Source organism: Symphalangus syndactylus, chromosome 20 (assembly GCF_028878055.3).
Source record: "Symphalangus syndactylus isolate Jambi chromosome 20, NHGRI_mSymSyn1-v2.1_pri, whole genome shotgun sequence".
NCBI lineage: Eukaryota > Metazoa > Chordata > Mammalia > Primates > Hylobatidae > Symphalangus > Symphalangus syndactylus.
This window is the reverse complement of record NC_072442.2, coordinates 49,944,103-49,968,915: the sequence shown is the minus strand read 5'-3', so window position 1 is coordinate 49,968,915 and position 24,813 is coordinate 49,944,103. Positions and strand designations below refer to the sequence as shown.

General features: G+C 49.5%; 1 protein-coding gene across 6 annotated transcripts in view; it reads left to right on the top strand.

Annotated features, from left to right (window-relative positions):
* Positions 1-23,080, top strand: part of PECAM1 (platelet and endothelial cell adhesion molecule 1) — a 91,876-nt gene extending 68,796 nt beyond the window's left edge. For all 6 annotated transcript variants that reach the window (XM_055257197.2, XM_063629351.1, XM_063629353.1 and 3 more), the window contains 3 exons: positions 3,548-3,604; positions 15,555-15,577; positions 21,742-23,080. In XM_055257197.2, the coding sequence (XP_055113172.2) occupies positions 3,548-3,604; positions 15,555-15,577; positions 21,742-21,771 (110 nt within the window). In that variant the 3' untranslated portion in view covers positions 21,772-23,080. The remainder of the gene's footprint in view (positions 1-3,547; positions 3,605-15,554; positions 15,578-21,741) is intronic.
* The last annotated feature ends 1,733 nt before the right edge of the window (positions 23,081-24,813 follow it).

Below are 24,813 nucleotides of genomic sequence, written 5' to 3'. Positions count from 1 at the left end.
GAGAGGATCACTTGAGCCAGGCATTCAAGACCAGCCTGGGCAACAAAGCAAGAACTCATTTCTACAAAAAATTTAAAAATAAGAAGGTATCAAGACCCCCCCAGGATTGGGTGAAGCAGAGGCGATCAGCATGTGCCCTCCTTGCCAAGCTGTGCAGCTGCAGGGGTGCCATCACCTAACTGGTCCCTCTTTCCCCATTTGCACAAACGCTGTGTGGGCTGCAGAGGTCCAGGTAGACCCGTAAGGAGGGTCAATTGGGGGCAATGGAGAGCTTTTTGGGAATTCAATTTGAGTTTTCTAGACCCATCCTCCTCCTTGGCAGCTAAGGAGCAGTGTGGGAAGTCGGGCCTGAGCCTCAGGTGTTCCCTCTCTGCCTTCCTGTGGGTGGAGAGCCAGGTATTACCAGGTTAAGAAAAGGGGCTTTGTGGGTACAAGGCCTGTGGTGAGTACATTTGACCTGGTCTTGACCAAGCCAGTTCCCTGCTCTCAAGACTTCCTCCTCCTATGGAGGAGGGGATGGGAACCACATCCAGCTCTGACCCTAGTGGCAGCTGACCAAGTGGTCACTTGGGGTGGAGGAGGGGCAGGAAGGAACTCAGTAAATCCTGGTTTGCTGCATGTTTGCTCTGAGACTAATTGCTGGGAAAACCCCATGACGTTGAAGCCATCTCCTTCTCTGTTAACACAGAGAAAAACAGAAGCCAAAATAAAGCCCCATCCGGAAACATCCCTGACAGCAGAGACAAACAGCCTGCCAGCCTGGTTTACTCATTAGCAGGCAGCTGCTGCTGTGGAGTGGGTGGGGAGGGGAGGTGGTGATGAGCTGCAACTCTGCCTGCCCACCCGTCACTAAGCTGGGCAGATTCTGGGGCAGCTGCAACTCTAGCAGCTCCACCAAGAAGCAGAAGCCTCCCCTGCTGCCCTGGCTGATACGAGTGTTACCACATCCCCAAGGCCATCAGAGAGGTCTCCCAGCTGCCCCTCATGGACCCGGGGACCGTGGGGTTCACAAGATGTCTGGGCCCCCAGGCCCAAACACCAAGCCCTCTCCCTCCATTTATTCCCCACCTGCCCCAGCCCCTACTGTGGGCCTGGGTCAGAGGATGAGCTGGCCGTGACCACCCCCCCACACACACTATGCACCTGGTACATGGTGTTCGCTAGCATTTATTGCAGTGTCTGAGTTGTTTGTGCACCTGTCTGCCTCACAGCCTGGAGCTCCTGAAAGCTGGGGCCAGGCCCAATCACCTTTCCTCTTCCACAGTGCGGGGTTCACACTAGGTGTCTAGGATTCTGCTGAGTGAGTGACTTGGCCAGGCCTGACATCAAGCAGAGGGTGTCTTGGGGATGTGGAGGATCCCCCAATAGGGTTGGGGATCCCTACAGCTTCCCTTGAGGCCGCCACATCTGGTGCCACAGAAAGAGAGTGAGGGGTGTGTGGGCATCTCTGCTGTCCAGCAGTGGGGTGCCCTGGTAGCTCAGCCACTCTTCTGAGTTCCAAATCCTGTTTGGTGCCCTGGGGAAGTCAGTGTAAGGCCCTAGTCACCCCAAATGCCCCAAGTTCCACTGTAGGGATCTGACCCTCCCCCAGGCTTTCTCCTCACAAATGGTTCCTGACACAGGAACCACCACCATTATTGTCACTTCAAACTTGGACAGGTGCCCCCAGGCAGCTGAGCAAGCCTAGGAATGGGACATGTCCAAGACCCCAGCTGTCACCCCATAGGAGGTTGGGCTCTGCCAGGGAGATGGACTTGGGAACAAGTCACGTCAGTGTATTGTGGACAAATGTCACCAACATGCTGTGGAGCTCAGGGGGCCCTGTAACTTCCCAGGGCACAGAGGGCGGGTGAGTGTTGGTGTGTTGGTACATGCGTGAAGCTCCACCAGGGTCGTGGGGAAATGGGGCAAGGAGAAAGGGCAGTGCTGGCTGTGGAGGAGTGTGTGTGGGGCCAGGAAGTGAGAATGGGGTGTCCCTGGAGCATGGTGAGACAAGGGCATCTCAGTGCAGGTAGAGTCCAGGGTCACACCCTGGCCATCCACTCTGAGGAGGGAAATGCACTGACCGTGGCACAGGAAGCCCCTTACCCTATCTGGGGCTTCCTTTCCCCATCTGTAAAAGGAGAACAGTGGCCCACACGACATCAGGCTCTTATCTATAGTGAGGCTTCCTGGGCCTCTGTGCAGGTGACAGGAGCTGGGAAGTGGCCAGGTTCCATCCTGTTTCCTCAGGGTTGGTCGGTATGTATGTGTGTGCACACCCTGTGTGCATGAGTGTGTGCATACCCAGCTTGCATGTTTGTACATACAGTGTGTATGTACACGCTGTATGTGTATACACAATGTGTGTAGACACACCCTACACACTGTATGAGGGTGTACATAGCATATATACACATTGTGTGCATGAGTGTGCGTGTGTATACGCTGTGTGTGTATTTTTGTGTACACATCCTGTGCCCATACCCCAGTGGAAGGTAAACAGATGTCAGGAAGGGCACCCTTGAGTCTCCTCCAGGTATACACCACCCCCTGGGTCAGTCATCATGCTGCCGTACTGAGAGGGTCTATCCCAGAGGATCTCAGCCCTTTCTGCATATTAGAGCCCCTGAAGAGATCCTAAAAAACCAGCACCAGGGACCCCCCCAGGCCAATCCAACCAGAGGCTGCAGTGAGGCCCAGGAGCCAGCAGTGAAAACAGCCAGCCCAGCTGTCTAGCCCTGTAAGAGTTCTCAGTCCTGGCTATTCCTGGGGTCACTAACAACCCCCAGGCTCTAACCCACACCTCGGGGTCTGGTTCTGGATCCCGGGGTCTGGGCTCTCAGGTGATTGGGAGGCCATAGCCCAACCCTGCATTGAGGGAGCTGGCAGAGTGTCTGGACAAGGGTCACGGTGGCAGGGGAAGAGGAACGGGGCCACCAAGCTGGAGGCTGCAGGCCCTTGCTGGGGGCCCCTCCATCCGTGGCCCCTCAGGTCCAGGGTTCGTCTGGAACATGTGGCCCTGCTCCACGATGGCCTGCTGACCTCCTATTCCCAGACTGGGAGTGATGCTGGTTAGACCAAGACCTTCCTCTTCTTCTTCTTTTTTGAGGTGGTGTCTCACTCTATTGCCCAGGCTGGAGTGCAGTGGTGCAATCTTGGCTCACAGCAACCTCTGCATCTTGGGTTCAAGCAATTCTTGTCCCTTAGCCCTCAAGTAGCTGGGATCACAGGCACGCACCACCATGCCCGGCTAATTCTTTGAATTTTTAGTAGAGACGGGGTTTCGCCATGTTGGCCAGGATGGTCTCAACCTCCTGACCTCAAGTGATCTTCCCACCTCACCCTTCCAAAGTGCTGGGATTACAGGCATGAGCCACCGTGCCCAGCCAGGATCTTCTAATATCAGAAATGACAAGGTCTCTGGGTGCTTCTGGACCTGGTTCTGGTGGGGTGCAGTGGTGGGGTACAGCCTTGCCTGCAGAGCCTCAGACCTTTTCCTATGACTGCAGTGGACTGACCCTGTTCCCAGAGGCAGCTACTAACTTATGCCTGGTTCTTTTTCCAGATCTAGGAAAGAAGGACACAGAGACAGTGTACAGTGAAGTCCGGAAAGCTGTCCCTGGTGAGTGACATTCCCCAGTGCCCCAGCCTGGGGGATGCCCCCTAGCATCACTGATGGGGCCTTGGGAGTGGGCAGAGAAAAGAGGAAGCAAAGAAGGCCAAAAAAGGGGTGCCACCTCTTACACCAGCACTGTGGGCTCCCTCTCTCCCACCACCCTTAAAAAGTCACCTCGGGTTACATTTACTATTCATTTAGTCAATGAGCGCTTCTTGAGTGCTTACAGCCAGTGACCCTTACCTGCTCCCCACACAGGCCCTGGTGGCTGGGGTTCCCCAAGGTCTTGGACGTCGAGTGTTTTGCTTTGGAGACCCCCAGTAGCTTCAGCCTTTCTTCTTGTTTTCTTTTTTCTCTTTTTTTTTTTTTTTTTTTTGATGTGGAGTCTCACTCTGTCACTCAGGCTGGTGTGCAGTGGTGCAATCTTGACTCACTGCAACCTCCACTTCCTGGATTTAAGTGATTCTCCTGCCTCAGCCTCCCAAGTAGATGGGATTACAGGCGCCCACCACCATGCTCAGCTAATTTTTTTTTTTTTTTTTTTTTTGAGACAGAGTTTCACTCTTGATGCCCAGGCTGGAGTGCAATGGGGCGATCTTGGCTCACCGCAACCTCCGCCTCCCGGGTTCAAGCAATTCTCCTGCCTCAGCCTCCTGAGTAGCTGGGATTACAGGCATGCACCACCACACCCAGCTAATTTTGTATTTTTAGTAGAGACGGGGTTTCTCCCTGCTGGTCAAGCTGGTTGTGAACTCCCAACCTCAGGTAATCTGCACACCTCGGCTTCCCAAAGTGCTGAGATTACAAGTGTGAGCTACCACGCCCAGCAGCTTCAGCTTTTCTGACAGTAGACTGACTTTGGGAGTGGGTGTGGGTTTGCGGATCTGCTCTATTTCCTTTGGTTCGGCTGGCCCCACTTCACTTCCCATGACAACCCACTGCTTCCTCATGGAAGGGCTTTCCCAGAGCTGAGCCCAGAGCTTAAGCAGACCCGGAACTGGGGGAGCTCAACAAGTCCTTTTATTCGGGGGGTGGGGTATAATAACTGTATTCAATTCTGGTGAAATGAAATACACAATGACAATTTTTTAATTCTGAAAGTAAGTCAGCAATCCAAAAGACATAAACATTGTGGGGGAAATAGTGACTGTATGAGTATCTCGCTTTGTACAGCAGACCTCTATTTAAGTGGGTTCTTGGAAAGGGAATCATTAAAATGGTCCAGGACATTTCTGCAAAGGGTGGCTACTCCAGCTGGGCGCGGTAGCTCATTAAGGACTCAGTAAGTGCTTTATTTATTTATTCAAAATAAATAAATAAATATAAAAGGATGGCTCCCCCGAGTACAGTCGGCAAACCAGCAGCAGCAATCTCAGGCCCAGCCCAGACCCACAAAACTAGTCTCTGGAATCTGAACTTAGCCAGCTTCAGATGTTTCTGATGCTGCCAATATTTGAGAAGCACTGTTTGTGTTCTGTTTTGTTTTTTTGTTTGAAACGGAGTCTCACTCTGTCACCCAGATTGGAGTACAGCGGTGCCATCTCAGCTGACTACAACTCCGTGCAACACCCCCCGGCCCCTAAGGCTTAAGTGAGCCTCCCAAGTAGCTGGAACCACAGACACACACCACCATGCCCAGCTAAGTTTTTGTATTTTTGGTAGAGATGAGGTTTCACCATGTTGCCCAGACTGGTCTTGAGTTCCTGAGCTCAAGCAGTCCGCTCCCTTCGGCCTCCCGAAGTGCTGGGATCACAAGTGTGAGCCACTGCGCCAGGCAAAAAGCACTTTTTAGAAGAACCATCCAATTCTCTGAAGACCCTGCTTTTTGTCTGAAATAGTGATCACTTCTTAATTCACTTTTAAAAGTTGGTATATTTGTAAGAAGAATAGAAACTCAACCCCTTGCGGAACTTGACCCTGAATAATTTTTGAAAAACCAATTCTCTGGGGAATTTTTAGCTCAAGTACCTCATTTTACAATCTCCATATATTCAGAGCTAACAAAATGCAAATCTGACAATAAACAGGCGTTCTCTATTTGTCTAGTGTAAGGGGAAGTTATAAGTGAGGTAGGGTTCAAGGTTGCTCCCATTGTGCAATTGTACAAAACCGCCCCTTCTGCTTTCTTGGTGGTCCCTGGGATTGTTCGATTTCTTGGACAGTGCTGAAGAGTTCACTTTCAGTTGCTTTGGTTACGCAAAATCTCCTATTTGAGCACTTACTGTATGTGCTAAGTGGTCTAAGTACATCGTCTCTTTCAATGGGATTTGTCAATGGGATTCACCACAAATCCCATTTTACAGTTGAGGATACTAAGGCATAGAGAGGTTAAGACGCTTGCCCAAGATCACTCAGCAAGCAAGCCCCTGAGAATCGTTCCTCCCTGGAGTGGACTCCACGCTCTTGATCTCTGAGGTGTACTGTCTTCAGTTTGGGAAAGTCAGGTGATAGAAGGTGGAAGCTGCAGGGATCCTCGCTGCAGGACGCCAGCTCCTTACCACCTCTGCCTCGAGGCCTCCAGCGAGGTCTGTGGTCATCTGAGGCTACTGGTTGGAGGCCCTTTTATAGGTGGTGAGGGGCACCTTAGTGTGGATTCTAGGGAAAAACTTAACTTTTTTTCCTTTACTCTCCTAAGTGCTCCGACTGGGGCCCTGAGAATTGGACAAGCAGATTAACAAGAGAAGAACAGAGTTTATTAACATACATAATGCAAATCACACAGGAGAAACATCAATGATGAGTAACTCAAAGGGACGGTTAGCACTTGGGGTCTATAAAGCATCTTAGGCTGATCGCAGTGCCTGTAATCCCAGCACTTTGGGAGGCTGAGGCAGGTGGATCACCTGAGGTCAGGAGTCGGAGACCAGCCTGGCCAATATGGTGAAACCCCGTCTCTACTAAAAATACAGAAAATTATCTAGGCATGGTGGCACGTGCCTGTAACCCCAGCCCCTTGGGAGGCTGAGGCAGGAGAATTGCTTGAACCTGGGAGGCAGAGGTTGCAGTGAGCCGAGATCATGCTATTGCACTCCAGCCTGGGCAACAAGAATGAAACTCCATCTCAAAAAAATAAAAATAAATATAAATATATAAAGCATCTTAACAAAGAGCAATAAATTTGTAGAGAAATGACAAGACAAAGGAAAAATGGTTTTTGGCTTCCCAGGGTGCAAACTGAGAAAGTCAATCAAGTGGCCACAAAGATTTTATGGGTACATTTACAGCAGGCATCTTTTCTTAGGAGTTTCTGCTTTTAGGGCTGGGCATGGTGGTTCATGCCTATAATCTCAGCACTTTGGAAGGCTGAGGTGAGAGAATCACTTGAGCCCAGGAATTTGAGACCAGCTTGGGCAACATAGTGAGGCCCCATCTCTAAAAAAAAAAAATTAAAAAACCAATATAAAAACAAAAATTAGCTGGGCATAGTGGTGCCTGCCTGTAGTCCCAGCTGCTCAGGAGACTGAGGCAGGAGGATCACTTGAGCCTGGGAGGTGGAGACTGCAGTGAACTGTGATTGTGCCACTGCCCTCCAGCCTGGGTGACAGAGTGAGACTGTGGGTTCCAAAAAACTTAATTTTTTTCCTTTACTCTCTTAGGTTTTCTGACTGGGGCCCTGCAAATTACACAAGACAGATTAACAAGAGAAAAACAGAGACCCTCTTTGTTTTTCTCTTGTTAATCTGTCTCAAAAAAAAAAAAGGAAGAAGTAGTTTCTGCTTTTAGTCAGATAAACAAGCTCTGGGAAGACTTCTTTCTACATCTGAACCAGCTCAAAACAATCCTTATGCCAAAGGGGCATATTTTGTGGCATATTCTGATTTCCTTCATCTGCTTTAGGGCAGCTGGCTGTTCAAGTGCGTTCTCTCGGGGTCTCCAGGTTGGTTCTAGATTACTCAGTCCAGGCTTTGGAACCTGACCCCTCAGGCAGAAACCATAGGCATCGTGGAACCCACTCTTGCAGGATTTGAAGCAGTGTAGAGCACAGGCTTTCCTGGGAGACATCCCAGTCCCCGTTCTGAGGCAGCCCCCAATCAGCTGAGTGACTGTGATCAAGATGTCTTACCCCTCGGAGACTCAGTTTCTTCAACTGTTAAATGCAAATGGGGTTAAATGAGATAGAATCATGGGAGATGGTGCTGGTTATCCCCACAGTCACTGTATTATCCCTGCCACAGAGTGAGCACTTAATCAATTTCAGTTTAAAAACACAGGAGGAACTTGAGCCCTGTAGAGTTCAGTGTCTTGCCCAGGGTACTACTAGAGCAGTCCCCTGATTCCCAGACCAGGACCCTCGCACAGCACCACCTGGGCCACCTGGAGTCAATCAGGGCTCTGTCCCTCTACAACCTTGTCTCTAAACTGGCAGACCATTAGGGAACCTGCCAGGTCTCTAACCTGCCCAGGGGTGAAGGTAGAGAGAGCCCTGGGTCTTGCACAGGTCATAGCCCTTGGGGCCTGCAGCTGTCTGCAGCTGTGCCTCCAACCCACCTGGAAGCCTCTGGTCCTGGAAGCCAAGGGGTTTCCTGTTTGTCAGTGCTTCCTTGAGGAGAGGAGCCTGCAGGACGTGGCTGATTCCTTTTCTTTTTCTTTCTTTCTTTCCCTTTCTTTCTTTCTTTTCTTTCTTTCTCTCTCTTTCTTTCTTTCTTTCTCTTGCTTTCTTTTTCTTCCTTTCTTTCCATTTTCCTTTTCTTTCCTTTTGTCTTTCCTTTTTCTTTCTCTCTTTCTTTCTCTCTCTCTCTCTCCTTCCTTCTTTCTTTTCTTTTCTTTCTTTTTTGTAAGACAGAGTCTCACTGTGTCACCCAGGCTGGAGTGCAGTGGCACGATCACAGTGCACAGCAGCCTCCACCTCCTGGGCTCAAGCGATCCTCCGGCCTCAACCTCTGGAGAAACTGGGATTACAGGCACGCAACACTATGCCCGGCTAATTTGCCATGTTGCCCAGGCTGTTGTCCAACTCCTGGGCTCAAGTGATCCGCCCGCCTTGGCCTCCCAAAGTGCTGGGATTCAGGCGTGTGCCACCTGAATGCTCAGCTTTTCTTTCTTTCTTTTCCTTTTACTGGTTTGCTAAAGAGCAGGCATCCATCTGAGGAATTTTCTCTCCTAAATTCTCTGGGACTTCCTTAATAGAAACCATCCTCTAAGTAATCTCTTTTCCTCCACTCCCTACGTAAAATCAGAGAGATTCCCTCCTCTCTGCCTGGGGGTAGTCAGATGATTCTCCAAGGAGCCAGATCCTTCAGCCAGCAATAACCCACCCCCTTAGGCTTCTCTCACATTCATCCTCAGCCTCTCTTTGTTCAAGTCTTCCCCAGATCCCAGAGCTGTTAAGGATCATTTCTTTCTTTCTTTTTTCTTTTTTTTTTTTTTTTTTGAGACAGGGTCTTCGCTCTGTCACCCAGGCTGGAGTGCAGTGGCGCGATCGCAGCTCACTGCAACCTCCAGCTCCCGGGTTCAAGTGATCCTCCTGCCTCGGCCTCCTGAGTAGCTGGGACCACAGCTACTGCCACCACGCCCAGCTAATTTTTTTTGTATTTTTAGTAGAGACGGTGTTTCACTATATTGGCCAGGCTGATCTCAAACTCCAGACCTCAGGTGATCCTCGGTCTCCCAAAGTGCTAGGATAACAGGCGTGAGACACCGCGCCCGGCCAGATCATTTCTTATACATCATCATAACCATCCCTAGATTCTTCATCATTGCCAAATTCTTCAGCAGCTCTTTCCTCTGAATATTATTCCACCTCTATAGACTGCAGATTTCTTTTGTTCCATGTTGATTTTTTTCTCCCTATATTCTAATTATCTTGTGGTTGGGAGGGTCCCTTCCTCCTCGGTCACAGTTACAGCTAATATGTATTGAGCAGTCCCTCTGTGTGAGACACTTGGAGCCCTACCTTAATCCTCAAGATCATCTAACAGTTGATGGGGGTTCTATTATTATTCTTGTTCTGCAGATGGGGAAACGGGCCCAGAGGTTAACTAACTTGTCCTTGTTCCACAGCCAGTGGCAGAGCAAGGATGGAACCCAGGGGGCCTGGCTGAAGCCATGCTCTTCAAAGCCTTCCTGTTCCCTCTCTTTTTTTCTCTCAATTGGTTTGTTACCAATTGCTGTCAATTGTTTGTTGCCAAACCAATTGACTGCATTCTTCTCTGTTTTCCGTCTTTCTTAGTCTAGGTTTCATGTTATCGGCATAATTGGAGAACTCTGTCTACTTTTTTTTTTCAGACAGTGTCTGACTCTGTCAGTCAGGCTGGAGTGCAGTGGCATGATCTTGGCTCACTGCAACCTCTGTCCCCCGGCCTCAAGCATCCTCCCATCTCAGCCTCCTAAGTAGCTCCTATCTACTTTAGACATTAAGAGTAATATTCTACTGTGGCCTGGGTGACCCTAGGCAAGTCGTAGAGCCTCTCGAGACCTTGGTCACCTTCTCTGTGAGATGAGGTATGGGCTGGATGCAGGTCATTGGTCCTCGGGCTTTATTAAAACATCGATTGTTCGGCAGCACCCCACTCCCTGTGAATTTCCCATTCACTAGGTCTGGAGCGGTGCCGAAAACGTGCATTTCTAACAAGTGTCCACATGCAGCTGCTGCCATCACACTGGGGCCCGGGCTTTGAGAACCACTCTTGATGCGGCATGTTCCTTTCTGATTGTGCCACGCTAAGGCTCTGCTTCTTGTTGGAAGGAGTAGGGTCTTTCTCACCCTCCAGAAATCCTGGAGGGATCTTGCAGCGTTGGTGGGCAGGTAAAACCCAGAAACACTGTGCTTATTGGAGGGAAGGTGGTATTGAGTGACCCCCAATAAAACAGGGGGCCCAGGGCCGGGTGCAGTGGCTCACGCCTGTAATCCCAGCACTTTGGGAGGCTAAGGCGGGCGGATCACGAGGTCAGGCGATCAAGACCATCCTGGCTAACATGGTGAAACTCCGTCTCTACTGAAAATACAAAAAATTAGCTCGGCGTGGTGGCGGGCGCCTGTAGTCCAGCTATTGGGGAGGCTGAGGCAGGAGAATGGTGTGAACCCGGGAGGCGGAGCTTGCAGTGAGCCAAGATTGCACCACTGCACTCCAGCCTGGGCAACAGAGCGAGACTCCGTCTCAAAAAAAAAATAGGGGGCCCAGTGTGGGGTAGGTCTGTGGACAGATCAGTGAGCCAGCTGGGTGCAGAGCAGAGTCTTTGCTGACCTTTCCCCTTCTTGTACCCTGTCATCTTCTAGCCTGCAGCACTTCAGGGCTGCCTATTTTGGGAAATGGCTTACAGGGCACAGTTCTGGCCCTTAAACTCCCTTTCACCCCCTGAGTAATACAAAATAAGCCCTCCCCTAGATAAGCAATAGGGCATGGGGCAGGCCTGCCTCCAAGGAGCAGCCCCAGGGCCGAGGAGAGAGAGCTGGGCGCTGGCCCAGGGGGCTGGAGTTTGATGGGAAAGCTTGCAGACAGCGGGGAGCTGCCTGGTCTTTCCAGTCTTGGCTTTTGGCTCTAAGCACAGCTGTTTTTTTTTTAAATTGTTGTATCATGAGGCCTCTTCCACTCAGCTGCCTCCCCACATTAGGGGATGAACACAGCACTGGCAGGGATCCTGTGTGTCTCAGTTTCCCTATTGACTTTCTGTGGCCTAGAGATACACGGTAGAATTCCACATTATGCTTTTTTTCCACCTTTTTTTTTTTTTTTTTTTTGAGACAGGGTCTCTCTCTCTCTGTCACCCAGGCTGGAGTGCAGTGGCGCAATCTTGGCTCACTGCAACCTCCGCCTCCCCAGGCAGGCCCGTCTGACTCAGCTGGGACTACAGGCATGCACCACTGCACCCAGCAAAATATTTTTGTATTTTTAGTAGAGGTGGGGTTTTGTCACATTGGCCAGGCTGGTCTTAAACTCCTGAGCTTAAGCAATCCACCCGCCTCAGCCTCCCAAAGTGCTGGGATTACAGTGCCCGGCCCACTTTTTTAATACTTTTTACAATTTTTTTCTTAAAATTGTGGTAAAACACATATCACATAAAATTTACCATTTTAACTCTAAGTGTCCAACTCAGTGGCACTAAGTACTACACTTCTGGTTGTCATAGCGTGGTGGACAGAGAAGAGAATGCTACTGTGTCTCGTGGAGAGAGGCCAGGGATACCGCTAAACATGTGACAATGCACAGGACAGCCCCCTCCCCACCACAAAACACCACCCAGCCCAAAATTTCAACAGGGCCACCATGGAGAAACCCTGGCCAGAGGAATTCACCTCCTGCAACTCCTCCAACAGGAGAGCTGGTTTTCCTCTCCAATGCCAGCTCTTGCCTGCCCTCTGTCTTGGGAGGTAGCTTGAGGCACATCCCACCTGATTACTGTGGCTCTGGATGGGTGCTGGGTCTTGCTCTGGGCACCAGCCCTGCATATTGAGTCAGAGGCCCACCTCCCCATCACGGAATCTGCTCACTCAGTGGTCCATCTTCTACTTTTTTGTTGCTGTTTTTTGTTTTTTGAGACTAAGTTTTGCTCTGTCACCCAGGCTGGAGTGCAGTAGTACGATCTTGGTTCACTGCAGCGTTTGCCTCCTGGGTTCAAGTGATTCTCACGCCTCAGCCTTCCAAGTAGCTGGGACTGGAGGCACACACCACCACGCCCGGCTAATTTTTGTATTTTTAGTAGAGACAGAATTTCACCATGTTGGCCAGGCTGGTCTCGAACTCCTGGCCACAAGTGATCCGCCAGCCTTGGTCTCCCAAAGTGCTGGGATGACAGGCGTGAGCCACTGCACCAAGTCCACCTTCTACCTTCTATTTGCCTGGAATTCAGACTTCCAGGGTGTTTCTTAAGGAGGCAGAAACCCTGGTCCTCACCACATCCCCTGCCACCCAGTATACCAACAGTGGCTGGGTCGAGAGTAGCCGTGACAGGAAATGGCTGAGAAAGAACCAAAGAAAAGGAGGCCTCTGTGCCAAGTCTCCCATGGAAGGAAGAGAAGAGCACTTGAGGATCAGTCCCCACCCATCCTGTGAGGCCCAGAGCCAGTAAGGCCAGAGGGCACTGCCAACCCTGCCCCTAGGGAAGCATTTCCTACTTCAGCGTGCAAGATGGAGAAAAAAGTATCCCCGTGAAAAAATGGATGCTACCTCCAATTCTACTTTGGTGATGATTGCTCTGTTACCGAAAAAACAAGAACTGCAAGTGTGCATGGAGTGAGTGTTCCATCAGTATTTGAGTTTTTAGCATTTTGTCTTCAGATTGCTTTAGAAAATGCCGACTCGAGGTTCTTTCCCTGTTGGGAAAGAGGTTCCGGAGCCCTTGGGGGAGTAGGAGGGTCCAGGAATCATGGGGTCCTTTGGGTCCTTGCAGGTCAGATTTGCGTTAGGGGTGCTGTCCCCAACCTCACTCAATGCATGGAAGTTGACACAATGGCTCAACATTACCGTTGGGCTGACTCATCATTTGGCTGTTGACGCCAGCCTCTGGCCCAGCCAGGACAGAAAAAGGGCCCCTGAGGAACTTCTGGCTCTGTTCCCTCTATGGGGGAGGGGCAGTGGACTTGTGATAAGACAGGGTGTTAGGGTGAGGTGGACTTGGGGAAACAGGATATTTCTAAATTAGAGAAACAGAAGGGTTGTGACCCCCGCTGCGACAGATGGGCCCTGAGCCTGCCCGAGGTCCAGGAGGAACTGTATGTGAGCTTGGGGCTGGGTCTATACCGAGGCCCCTTGGCGTGCTTTTCTCGATTATTCTGAGGACTTATGGCCCTCCCACCATTCCCTCCACCACCTTCGAGAACAGCAACCATCCCCAATGCCCACATCTCCTCTTGGGGTCTCCCCCAGGCAGCAAGTGAGGTCCCCATGACTTCTCTGTCTTCAAGTCAGGGTCCACAGTCGGCTGTTTGGGGATCTGCCCCAACATATGGGCCACTGACCATTGGGTGGGGTCCTGGTCCTTTCCAGAAGGGCAAGCCATACCCGTCGCTTGCCTCTCATAGGAAAGACCATCTCTAATGAATGCAGGCAGGGATCACCCACCACTCATGCTGAGCTTCCTGCTCTCATTGGCTTTTCTCACCCTCACTGTCCTCTTGCTGACATCTGGTTGGGACCATTTGCACAACTGCAGACTGGCAGGGCCAGGCAGACACAGCATGCTGCCTGCCAAGAAGGTGGTGTGAGACTGGGTGTGGTGGCTCACGCCTGTAATCCCAGCACTTTGGGAGACTGAGGTGAGTGGATCACCTGAGGTCAGCAGTTTGAGACCAGCCTGGCCAACATGGCTAAACCTCATGTCTACTAAAAATACAAAAATTATCCAGCTATCGTGGTGGGCATCTGTAATCCCAGCTACTTGGGAGGCTGAGGCAGGAGAATCACTTGAACCCAGGAAATGGAGGTTGCAGTGAGCCACTGCACTCCAGCCTGGGTGACAGAGCTAGACTCTGTCTCAAAAAAAAAAAAAAAAAAAAGGAAGCTAGTGTGGGCTCCCAGGCAGTTGAGAGGAGACTCCTGAGGGGAAGGGGAAACAGTTGCCCAGATCTGCTAAGAGCGTTGGCAGTGCTTCTGCCTCCTGCTCTGTTGAGCCTGCTCTTGGAAGTGATCGACAAAATAGTATGAAATCTAGAAATAGCTTTATTCCCAAAGAGGATACGGGTGGTGTTATTGAAAAGAGCAAAAACTTGGAAAGCACCTACATTTTTAAAGTAAGGAATTGGTGAAGTCAATAGTTGCACATCCATTTAACAATTATTTAGTAGCTAATTGGACAATTATGCTTAAGAAGTTTTCAGAAAAATTTATAAAGCCGTGTTATATGAAAAAGTTAAGTTATAAAATGGCATATACTGTATAATTATAACTGCTCCCCACCCCCAAAAAAGCCGAATCATAGTGGAAAATGACTAGGAAAAAAAAAAAGCATCAACAGGGTTTGGAGAATGAAGCCAGAGATCATTTTTATCTGATACTTCCTACTTTCCATAGTTTTCATTTTTTTCTTAAAAAAATACGTGCTACTAATTTTTTTTTTTTTTTTTTTTTGAGATGGAGTCTTGCTCTGTCGCCCAGGCTGGAGTGAAGTGTGCGATCTCAGCTCACTGCAACCTCTGCCTCCTGGGTTCAAGTGATTCTCCTGCCTCGGCCTCCCGAGTAACTGGGACTACAGGTGCCCACCACCATGCCTGGCTAATTTTGTATTTTTAGTAGAGATGGGATCTCATCATGTTGACCAGGCTGATCTCCTGGCCTCAGGTGATCCACTCATCTCAGCCTCCCCAACTGTTGGGATTACAGGCATGAGCCACCACACCCGGCCGTGATACTACATTTTTAAAAAACTGTTTAAAATGTTAAATGAGGCCAGACGTGGTGACTCACACCTGTAATCCCAGCACTTTGGGAGGCCAAGGTTGGCAGATCACCTGAGGCCAGGAGTTCGAGACCACCCTGGCCAACATGGCAAAACTCCATTTCTACTAAAAATACAAAAAAAAAAAATTAGCCAGGCGTGGTGGTGTGCGCCTGTAGTCCCAGCGACTTGGGAGGCTGAGGCAGGAGAATTCCTTGAATCCGGGAGGCAGAGGGTGCAGTGAGCCGAGATAGCGCCAGCTGAGGCAGGAGAATTGCTTAAACCCCGGAGGCGGAGGTTGCAGTGAGCCAAGATGGCGCCACCACACTCCAGCCTGAGCGACAAAGCGAGACTCTGTCTCAAAAAAAAAAATAATAATAATAAAAAAAGAAAAAAGAAAAAAAAAGAAAATTTTAAATGAAGTGCCAGGGACTTCATATACATGTCATGTGGAGCTAGAAGGGTCCCGGGGAAGCTGTTTTTGCACAGAGGAGCCATAAACCTCTAAGACTACCTGCCGGCTGATGTCTCCTGGCTCTCGCCTCTTCCCTCTTTTCTCAACCTGCTCCTGCCACTGTCATGTTGTTGGGGCAGTTGAACTGGGTTGTTTGCATTGCTCACTGCCATGTCATCCTTTGTTTTGCAGATGCCGTGGAAAGCAGATACTCTGTAAGTACACATTTCATATACATTATATTTAAAAGTACTCCACTGAACAGTGAAATATTTCCAGACTCACCGACGTCCTGCATTCCCACAGATTCTTCCCCACTCCCTAGTCTGTTTCAGACCAGAAGCCCTGGGCTTCTCTGACTAGCCTTGGCCAGTTCTGATTTCGAATATTCTCTCCTGCAATTTCCATCATTACATCTCAGCCCACATGTGAAGGGATTGGGACTCTAGGGTGCTTAGTGCCAAAAAAGCAAAACACACATTTCATTTCACGCCAGAGTCTAGGCTCTGGAAGTGAGGCAGATCTAGGGTGTATGCTTGGAGGAGTGGAGCAGCTGACAGCTCATAGCAATTTAGCCGATACCAATTACCCCCTACACACCAGACCATCAGCTGCAGGAGACACCCAAGGTTCTTGACCTCAGTTCACCTGATGAGGGAATCAGACATGTGATCACTTATCATAAAGCAAAGTGAGCTATGCCAGAGCCTATGGGAACACAGAAGAGAGACCTAGCTAGTGGCCACTTCTCCAAGGAATCATCTGGAATGGGCCATGAAGAATGAATGGAGTGATGGCAGCATCAAGGGAGAAAGATCAGCAGGAGCACAAGGGTGAGGGATGACCAGTTTCAAGCAGTGTGGGATGGGAAAAGAAGAGTGTGACAGTGACAAGTGATGGGAGAAAGATAAGACAGGGCTTAAATCCAAAGGACTTACATGCCTTGCTAAGAAGTTTCATTCTGTAGGAAATAGAGTTAGGAATCTGCTATTTGGCAGATGGGAGGGTTTATGAAAGATGCAGAGGCCCACGTTCAACTTTTGCAAAGACGTGTCTTCCACTCCCAACCTTTTTGTGAGCTACCCAGCAATGCAGGAGTTAACCGGGCCCCTAATATCTTAAGAAATGAGGCATTTGCCGCATAAACTTCTTTTAGGTCTGGGAAGAACTCTCAGCAAGATTTCTGGTAGCTCTTCCAGTGGGCCCCTGGCTTCCTTTGTTTTGCCCACGTCTGGACTCTTGTAAAACAGCTCATTATGCCTTTGACAGACAGGAAGCCACTGACATTCTTTTTATGGAAGAAAGCTATGAATTTAAGGAAAAGAGGAATGAAATGAATGGTTGTTTTTTTTTCCTAGCCAAAACCCACTCAGACTCCTAAAATCAGAGACTATCGTGTCACTGGGACAAGGAGCCCAATTTACAGATGAGGAAACTGAGGCCTGCATTGGTAGCATAGCATGCCTGGGCTCACCTGGATGGCTAATAGAGTGAGGAATAGAGCCCAGGCCTCTATACTCCGCGGCCAGTCCTCTGTCACGACAGAGACTCCCTCCAAGATGTGAAGTTGCTGTCCCAGCAATAATGGCTTCGAGAGTGGAAAATGAGGTCTTTGCTCCCTGGGCAGTGCGGGACACAGATGTGTTCTCCCGGAGCGATAAACATGGCTGGGTCCACCCAAAACACCCTGTAGGACCAACTTATTTACTTTGTCTTGGATCCAAAGGGTGTCTCTGGACAAAGGCTCGGAGCTCCAGGCCAGACAGAACTTTCCCCAGAAGCTGGCCCTTGGGCCTCAAAGTCTGCTCCCAGGATGATTCTGAGAGCTCACCCATGGCTGGTCCTGTCCCCCCAGAAAAAAGAATAGAATCATTTGGTGGGAGCACAGGGTTTCCAGCCGTTGGGAAAGGAATTTTGAACCTTTAAGCAAATGGGTTTTGTTTATAAAAGAAGCAGGTATAGCTTCCCTAATAATCGGCTGGTGTGGGTCAGGAGAAAATTAATTGAATTGCCCAGTGGGGAAATGGGAGGAGATTTCCTTCCTGAAATCAAACCTGGCGATCATTCCCAGTTGTTTAATGGCCGTTGCCTCTGAAAACATTGGAGGAAATATCTTAACAATGAGATAGCCACGTAGCCAAAGACTAATTTGGTATTGTTTGACTTGCTTCAATGGCACATTCTGACTTCATTTTTCCTCTGCCATTTTTACCTTGTTTATAAACTGTGTGTGTGGCCGACACAGACAGATAGCGTGGAAGAGAACACCCTGTACTTAAATGAAAGGGGTGAATCTGGACCTGCGAGAGTCTTGGGATCTTGGAGAGGACCCTGCCTTCTTACAGAAAGAAAGGCAATTGGCAGCTGTAGCTCCCCTCCGCGTTTCCTGGAGGCCAGGAGGCAGCTGGGCTACAGTGGAAACTGCCCAGGTGCTAGGATCAGGGGATGGGAGGGGAGCTCTAGCTTTTTAGCTGTCTTTTGGGTGAGCCTGTCTTCCTCAAGCTCAAGCTTCCTTATCTATAAAGTGGAGATGGTGATGATGAAGATAATAAGAGTAACCTACTAGGATTTTCTTAAGGATGAAATGAGCAACTGCAACCACCATATAAAAGCTGCAAGCTGCAAACCACCATATAAAAGCTGGTTGATTTCAAGCTCTTTCCCTCACTTGGGCAATAGTAGGTGTGGATGGGGGACTTAACTTGATTTGGCCATGAAATGACCCTGCCACATATGGAGAATGTAGCAGTTGCTTACCCAAGGCATAGGATTCAACCAAAGCCAGGCTTTGACTTAGGAATAAGAGACCCACGTTAACACTTGACTTCCCGCTTCTTAGCCATGTCACCATGGACAGAGTTCTTGGCCTCTCAGGACCTCTGCTTCCTCATCTGTAAACTGGGAATCATAAACTCCCTCATTTGGTTGTTGCAAGGGTTGAATGAGCACCTGGCACAGACCTGGTCTATTGCAAGTGCCCATAGGAGCACTTTGTAGAAGCAGGAACTAGGCCGGGCACGGTGGCTCACGCTTGTAATCCCAGCACTTTGGGAGGCCGAGGCAGGCGGATCATGAGGTCAGGAGATCGAGACCACGGTGAAACCCTGTCTCTACTAACAATACAAAAAAAATTGGCCGGGCGTGGTGGCGGGCGCCTGTAGTCCCAGCTACTTGGAGAGGTTGAGGCAGGAGAATGGCGTGAACCCGGGAGGCAGAGCTTGCAGTGAGCCGAGATTGCGCCACTGCACTCCAGCCTGGGCGACAGAGTGAGACTCCGTCTCAAAAAAAAAAAAAAGAAGCAGCAGGAACTAGAGATCCCAGGGTGTGTTGAAATCAAAATGACCTTTGAGGGAGACCACACCATATTCCAGGTACAAGGCAGGGCGATTTCACAACTGCACTTGGGTGGCTGATGGCTGGCTTCTGATTTAAGCACAGCAAGCCCAGGCCTTGGATGTGAGCATGTTAACCTTTACTTCAAAATCCCTAAGGCCCTGTTGATTGTGGCCCAGCCCTTCCTGTCTGTGGCTTTGGTTCTGCAATGGTGCCCCACGCATTGGCTGCCCCCACAGAGGGAGAGCGGAAGTGTCTGGGGAGGGACTTGGTCTGGGGCCCGCAGAAAAGCTGGATAGCAGAGTCATGTCTCCCCTATCCAGGCGGAGCAGAGGAAATAGGGCAGGGTGGCTGCCAGCGCTGGCAGGCCTCCAGCCTCTGGGGCCAGCACGGCTTGCTTGGCCCACTTGTATGGGGCTCTCCTGGCAGAGGAGGGGCCAGAGCCTTGGCTTTCTAGTTGGGGCACCTCGCCCTGCATCCTGTTCCCCAAGGGTCCTCAGACCCAGCAGGGCTGAAACAAAGTGGAGACACTATCCCAGCTCACCCTCAGGAAGCCAACCAGGCTGGCTGTGGAGGTCCCAAGACCCTGGGTCATCCTCCATCTCCTGCTTCTGCCTTGCTGAGTTCCACCTGCAGCAGAGTGTCCTGTGCACATGGAGGGTCCAGGATAGTGGACTTAGGTGCTGCCTGCTCTTCAGGGCCCACTGTTGCCCAGGGGCCCCCTCTACTCTGGTATCTCCCAGCATGCCCTGCTCTTTTTCCCTCCAAGGGCTCCTTCCATTTGTCAAAATCCAATCTTTAGGCTGACTCCAGATTTGCTTCTGTGCATCCCCCACTGCCCAGCCCAGAGCCCTCTCAGTGCCTCTGAACCCCTTCTGCAGGTTGTTGAGACCTCTTATACCTTCTACTTCATAGTGGTGTTGTTTATCAATAATTGACACAATATAAAATTCTTGGGGACAGCTTCTTGCATCCCCAGCATAGAGAACAGTGTATGGGTCAGATAAGGGTCCAGGCACTGATAGGTGGAAGGTGACACAAATACCACTTGAAGCTGTTAAAGAGCACTACAGGATGGCAGAAGGCATCCAGGAATCCTTTTGTGGGTGTTTTTTTTTTGTTTTTTGTTTTTTGTTTGTGTGTTTTTTGAGATGAAGTCTCACTCTGTCACCCAGGCTGGAGTGCAGTGGTGCTATTTCAGCTCACTGCAACCTCCACCTCCCAGGCTCACGTGATCTTCCCACCTCAGCCTGCTGAGTAGCTGGGACCACAGGTGCACACCACCATGCATGCCTAATTCTTTGCATTTTTGATAGAGACAGGGCTTCGCCATGTTACCCAGGCTGGTCTGGAACTCCTAAGCTCAGGGGATCCACCCACCTCGGCCTCCCAAAGTGCTGGGATTACAGGGATGAGCTACCATGCCCAGCCAGGAATCCTTTTTTTTAATTGTCATAAAATATACATAATATTAAGTTTACCATTTTCTTTTTTTTTTTTTTTTTTTTTGAGACAGAGTCTTGCTCTGTCGCCCAGGTTGGAGTGCAGTGGCATGATCTCGGCTCACTGCAAGCTCCGCCTCCCGGGTTCACGCCATTCTCCTGCCCCAGCCTCCCAAGTGGCTGGGACTACAGGCACACGCCACCACGCCCGGCTAATTTTTGTATTTTTCAGTAGAGACAGGGTTTCACTATGTTGGCCAGTCTTGAACTCCTGACCTCATGATCCACCCTCCTCAGCCTCCCAAAGTGTTGGGATTACAGGCGTGAGCCACCACACCCGGCAAATTTACCATTTTCAAGTGTATACTTAACCATTTTAAAGTGTATAATTCAGTTGCATTAGGTCCGTTCACATTGCTGTGCAACCATCACCACTATCCATCTCCAGAGCTTTTTCTTTTTCTTTTTAAGTGAAAGCAAGTTTATTAGAGAAGTAAAGAAACAAAAGAATGGCTACTCCATAGGCAGAGCAGCCACTGAAACACTGTACTCATTAAACACTAACTCCCCATTGCTCCTCCAGCAACCCCTAGGAACCACTGTCTACTTTCTGTCTCTATGAATTTGACTATTCGAGGTACATCACGTAAGTGGAATCATGTATTTGTCCTTTCATGTCTGCCTTATTTCATTTAGCATAACGTTTTCAGGTTTTTCTGTGTTGAAATATATCAGAATTTCATTCTGTTTTTAAGGTAGAATCATATCATTTTAAAACATTTAAGTTGGACCATCTAAGTTCAGTTCTTCATTTTTAAAATTAAAAAACAGGCCTCAAGTGGGTACATCTTGTGTTAGTTAGAGGCAGAACTGGAGCTAGAAGTCAGATCTCTTACCAAGTTTCCTTTCTTCTTCTGTGGGTAAGTGGGGCACCCTTGGGACGCTGTGCTGGGTGTACATGGGTGCTTGATGAAGTTACTTGGTGGATTGATGTGATTGATGTCCAACATGTATGCAGGGACAGAGGCTGTATTCCCTACAGAGCAGGCATGGAGAGAAGGAGAAATGCATATGGGCAGGAGCCAGGAGAGGGAGGGTGTAGTGAGCAGAGATCGCACCACTGCACTCCAGCCTGAGTGACAGAGTGAGAATCCATCTAAAAAAAATTGCTCGCTAAAGAAGTGGTCTCCTGAGGTCTTAAGACATTCCTGACAGTGTCTTGAGTGGGTGAGAAAGAGGCTGCAGTCATTGTGCTGTGGAATTTCAGAGGTGAGAACCACGCCTAACCAAAATCACTTTCCCTGTTTGCCTCAGTGACACAGGTACAGGAACCCTGGTGGGTGTTGTATTAAGTAAATTTGACCTTTACTCTTTGCGGATCTGTGAAATGTTGTCTTCTCGGGGGTCACATGCATCCGTAGTGCTGAGGACTCCTTGGGCCTCTGAAGTCACAGAGAGAACCCTGCAGGGTGGGGGACCAGTGCGTGACAGCCCTGCTTTGCATTTTCTTTGAGAAATGCTGTCATTTTGCATGTCTCTCCACCAGGGCAATCTTCAATCTTGAGAGGTGTGATCATAACTTGCCTTGTTTCTTGTCGCTACAGAGAACGGAAGGCTCCCTTGATGGAACTTAGACAGCGAGGCTAGATGCACATCCCTGGAAGGACATCCATGTTCCGAGAAGAACAGACGATCCCTGTATTTCAAGAGCTCTGTGCACTTATTTATGAACCTGCCCTGCTCCCACAGAACACAGCAATTCCTCAGGCTAAGCTGCCGGTTCTTAAATCCATCCTGCTAAGTTAATGTTGGGTAGAAAGAGATACAGAGGGGCTGTTGAATTTCCCACATACCCTCCTTCCACCAAGTTGGAGCATCCTTGGCAATTGGAAGAGCAGAAGAGGAGATCCAGGGCAAACAGGCCATTGGGATATTCTGAAACTTGAATATTTTGTCTTGTGCAGAGATAAAGACCTTTTCCATACACCCTCATACACAGAAACCAATTTTCTTTTTTGTACTCAATCACTTCTAGCACATGGCCTGGTTAGAGGCTGTTTTTTTCTCTTTTCCTTTGGTCCTTCAAAGGCTTGTAGTTTTGGGTAGTCCTTGTTCTTTGGAAATACACAGTGCTGACCAGACAGCCTCCCCCTGTCCCCTCTATGACCTTGCCCTCCACAAATGGGAAAACCAAACTACTTGGGAGCACTGCCTTTGAAATACCAACCTGAAGACACGGTTTATTCAGGCAACGCACAAAACAGAAAATGAAGGTGGAACAAGCACAGATGTTCTTAAACTGTTTTTTTCTACACTCTTTTTCTTTTCCTGTACCATGCTGAAGGCTGAAAGACAGGAAGATGGTGCCTACAGCAAATATTATTCTTAATTGAAAACTTGAAATGTGTATGTTTCTTACTAATTTTTAAAAATTTATTCCTTGCCAGGGCAGGCAAGGTGGCTCACGCCTGTAATCCCAGCACTTTAGGAGGCTGAGGCAGGCAGATCACCTGAGGTCAGGAGTTTGAGACTAGCCTGATGAAACCCTGTGTCTACTAAAAATACAAAAATTAGCCAGGTGTGGTGGCGCATGCCTGTAGTATCAGCTACTCAAGAGGCTGAGGTGGGATAATCGCTTGAACCCAGGAAAGGGAGGTTGTAGTGAGCGGAGATCGTGCCACTGCACTCCAGCCTGAGTGACGGAGTGAGAATCCATCTCAAAAAAAAAAAAAAAAATGGCTAAAGAAGTGTTCTTCTGAAGTCTTAAGACATTCCTGACAGTGTCTTGAGTGGGTGGGAGAGAGGCTGCTGTCATTGCGCTGTGGAATTTCACAGGTGAAAACCACGCCTAACCAAAATCACTTTTCCTGTTTGCCTCAGTGACACAGCTGCAGGGACCCTCGTGGATGTTGTATTAAATAAATTTGACCTTTACTCTTTGCAGATCTGTGAAATACTGTCTTCTGAGGGGCCACATGCATCTATAGTGCTGAGGACTCCTTGGGCCTCTGAAGTCACAGAGAGAACCAAGCAGGTCTATGTTTTTGTTTTGTTTTGTTTTGTTTTGAGACTGAGATTCGCTCTTATCGCCCAGGCTGGAGTGCAGTGGCGCGATCTCAGCTCACTGCAACCTCCGCCTCCTGGGTTCAAGCAATTCTCCTGTCTCAGCCTCCTGAGTAGCTGGGATTACAGGCACATGCCACCATGCCCAGCTAATTTTTGTATTTTTAGTAGAGATGGGGTTTCACCACGTTGGCCAGGCTGGTCTCGAACTCCTGACCTTTGGTGATCTGCCCACCTCGGCCTCCCAAAGGGCTGGGATTGCAGGCGTGAGCCACCATGCCCAGCCTAGACTCTTTTGACAATATGATGAAAGCTGTTGGTTCCTTTCCCCAACACACACACACACACACACACACACAGCTGTATCATGAAAATGTCATACAATTTCCAAGTTTTCAGATTGGTGGGCTCAGATTGAGGTCAAAGGATCAGATGACCTCTAACGACCTTCATGTCTCTGTTGATGATCTGGGGACAACTGGAGCCCTTGTGTCCAGGGAGTTCCTTAGTCCCTTGCCACCACCAGAAAAGCGCAATTGCCACGGGAGCTGCAAAGACCCCATTCCTACTCTTGGTGCCTTACTTATGCAGCACGACTGACTTTTTGTTTTGTTTTGTTGAGACAGGGGCTTGCTCTGTTGCCCAGGCTGGAGTGCAGTGGCACAATCACGGCTTACCGAAGCCTCGAACCCCTGGGCTCAAGCGATCCTCCCATCTCAGCCTCCTGGGTAGCTGGGACCAGAGGCATGTGCCGCCATAGCTGGCTAATTTTTAAATTTTTTTGCAGAGATGAGGTTTCACCATGGTGCCCAGGCAGGTCTCGAACTCCTGGGCTCAAGTGATCCTCCCTCCTTGGCCTTGCAAAGCGCTGGAATTGCAGGCATGAGCCACCGCCCCCGACCTGTGGAGCACACATGAGTTTAAAATTACTTTCCCTTCTGCCTATATTTCCGAGGAGGAAACTTCATGCGCAGGGATCTTTCTTAGTGGATTTAATGGCTAAAAGGTCTGTCCGAATCCAGGACGCTGGCTTCAGCCTTCCTAGGCAGCTGCGGTAACCCTGGTGTCTAAGCCTGAGGCATCCCAGGAGCACCCACTCCAGGAGTTTTCTCGGCCGCGGAGCTCATTAGTTAGAGCGCCCTCTTGTGTCCTCATGTGGTAATCGTTCATTAAAGGACTTAAAATGGTCCTTAGCCAACACACAGTAGAACTTTCCCTCTTCTGACCCCAAGAGGTCAGCCACCCATTTCATGAGCATATACTGGTCGCCCCATCAGCGTTCTCTGATTGGCTAACTGAACTCACTCCCCGACCTAGACTCAAGAGAGGCGAAGCGACGCTAAGGTCAACATTCACTCACTAAAGCAACGACTGTCGGGAGATTTTGTCTCCCGTTGGTTTTGGAATGATGTCTGGAGACATTTTTGGTTGTCACAGCTGGGTGGGTGTGCTCCTGGCATCTGGTGGGTAGAAACCAAGGATGCTCCTAAACATCCTACGGGCACAGAACCGTCTCCCACGACCAAGCATGATCAAGTCCCAAATGCCAATAATGGCCAGGTTGAGAAACTCTGCACAGAAGCATCCAGTTATTTGTCTGTTTGCTCAGCAAG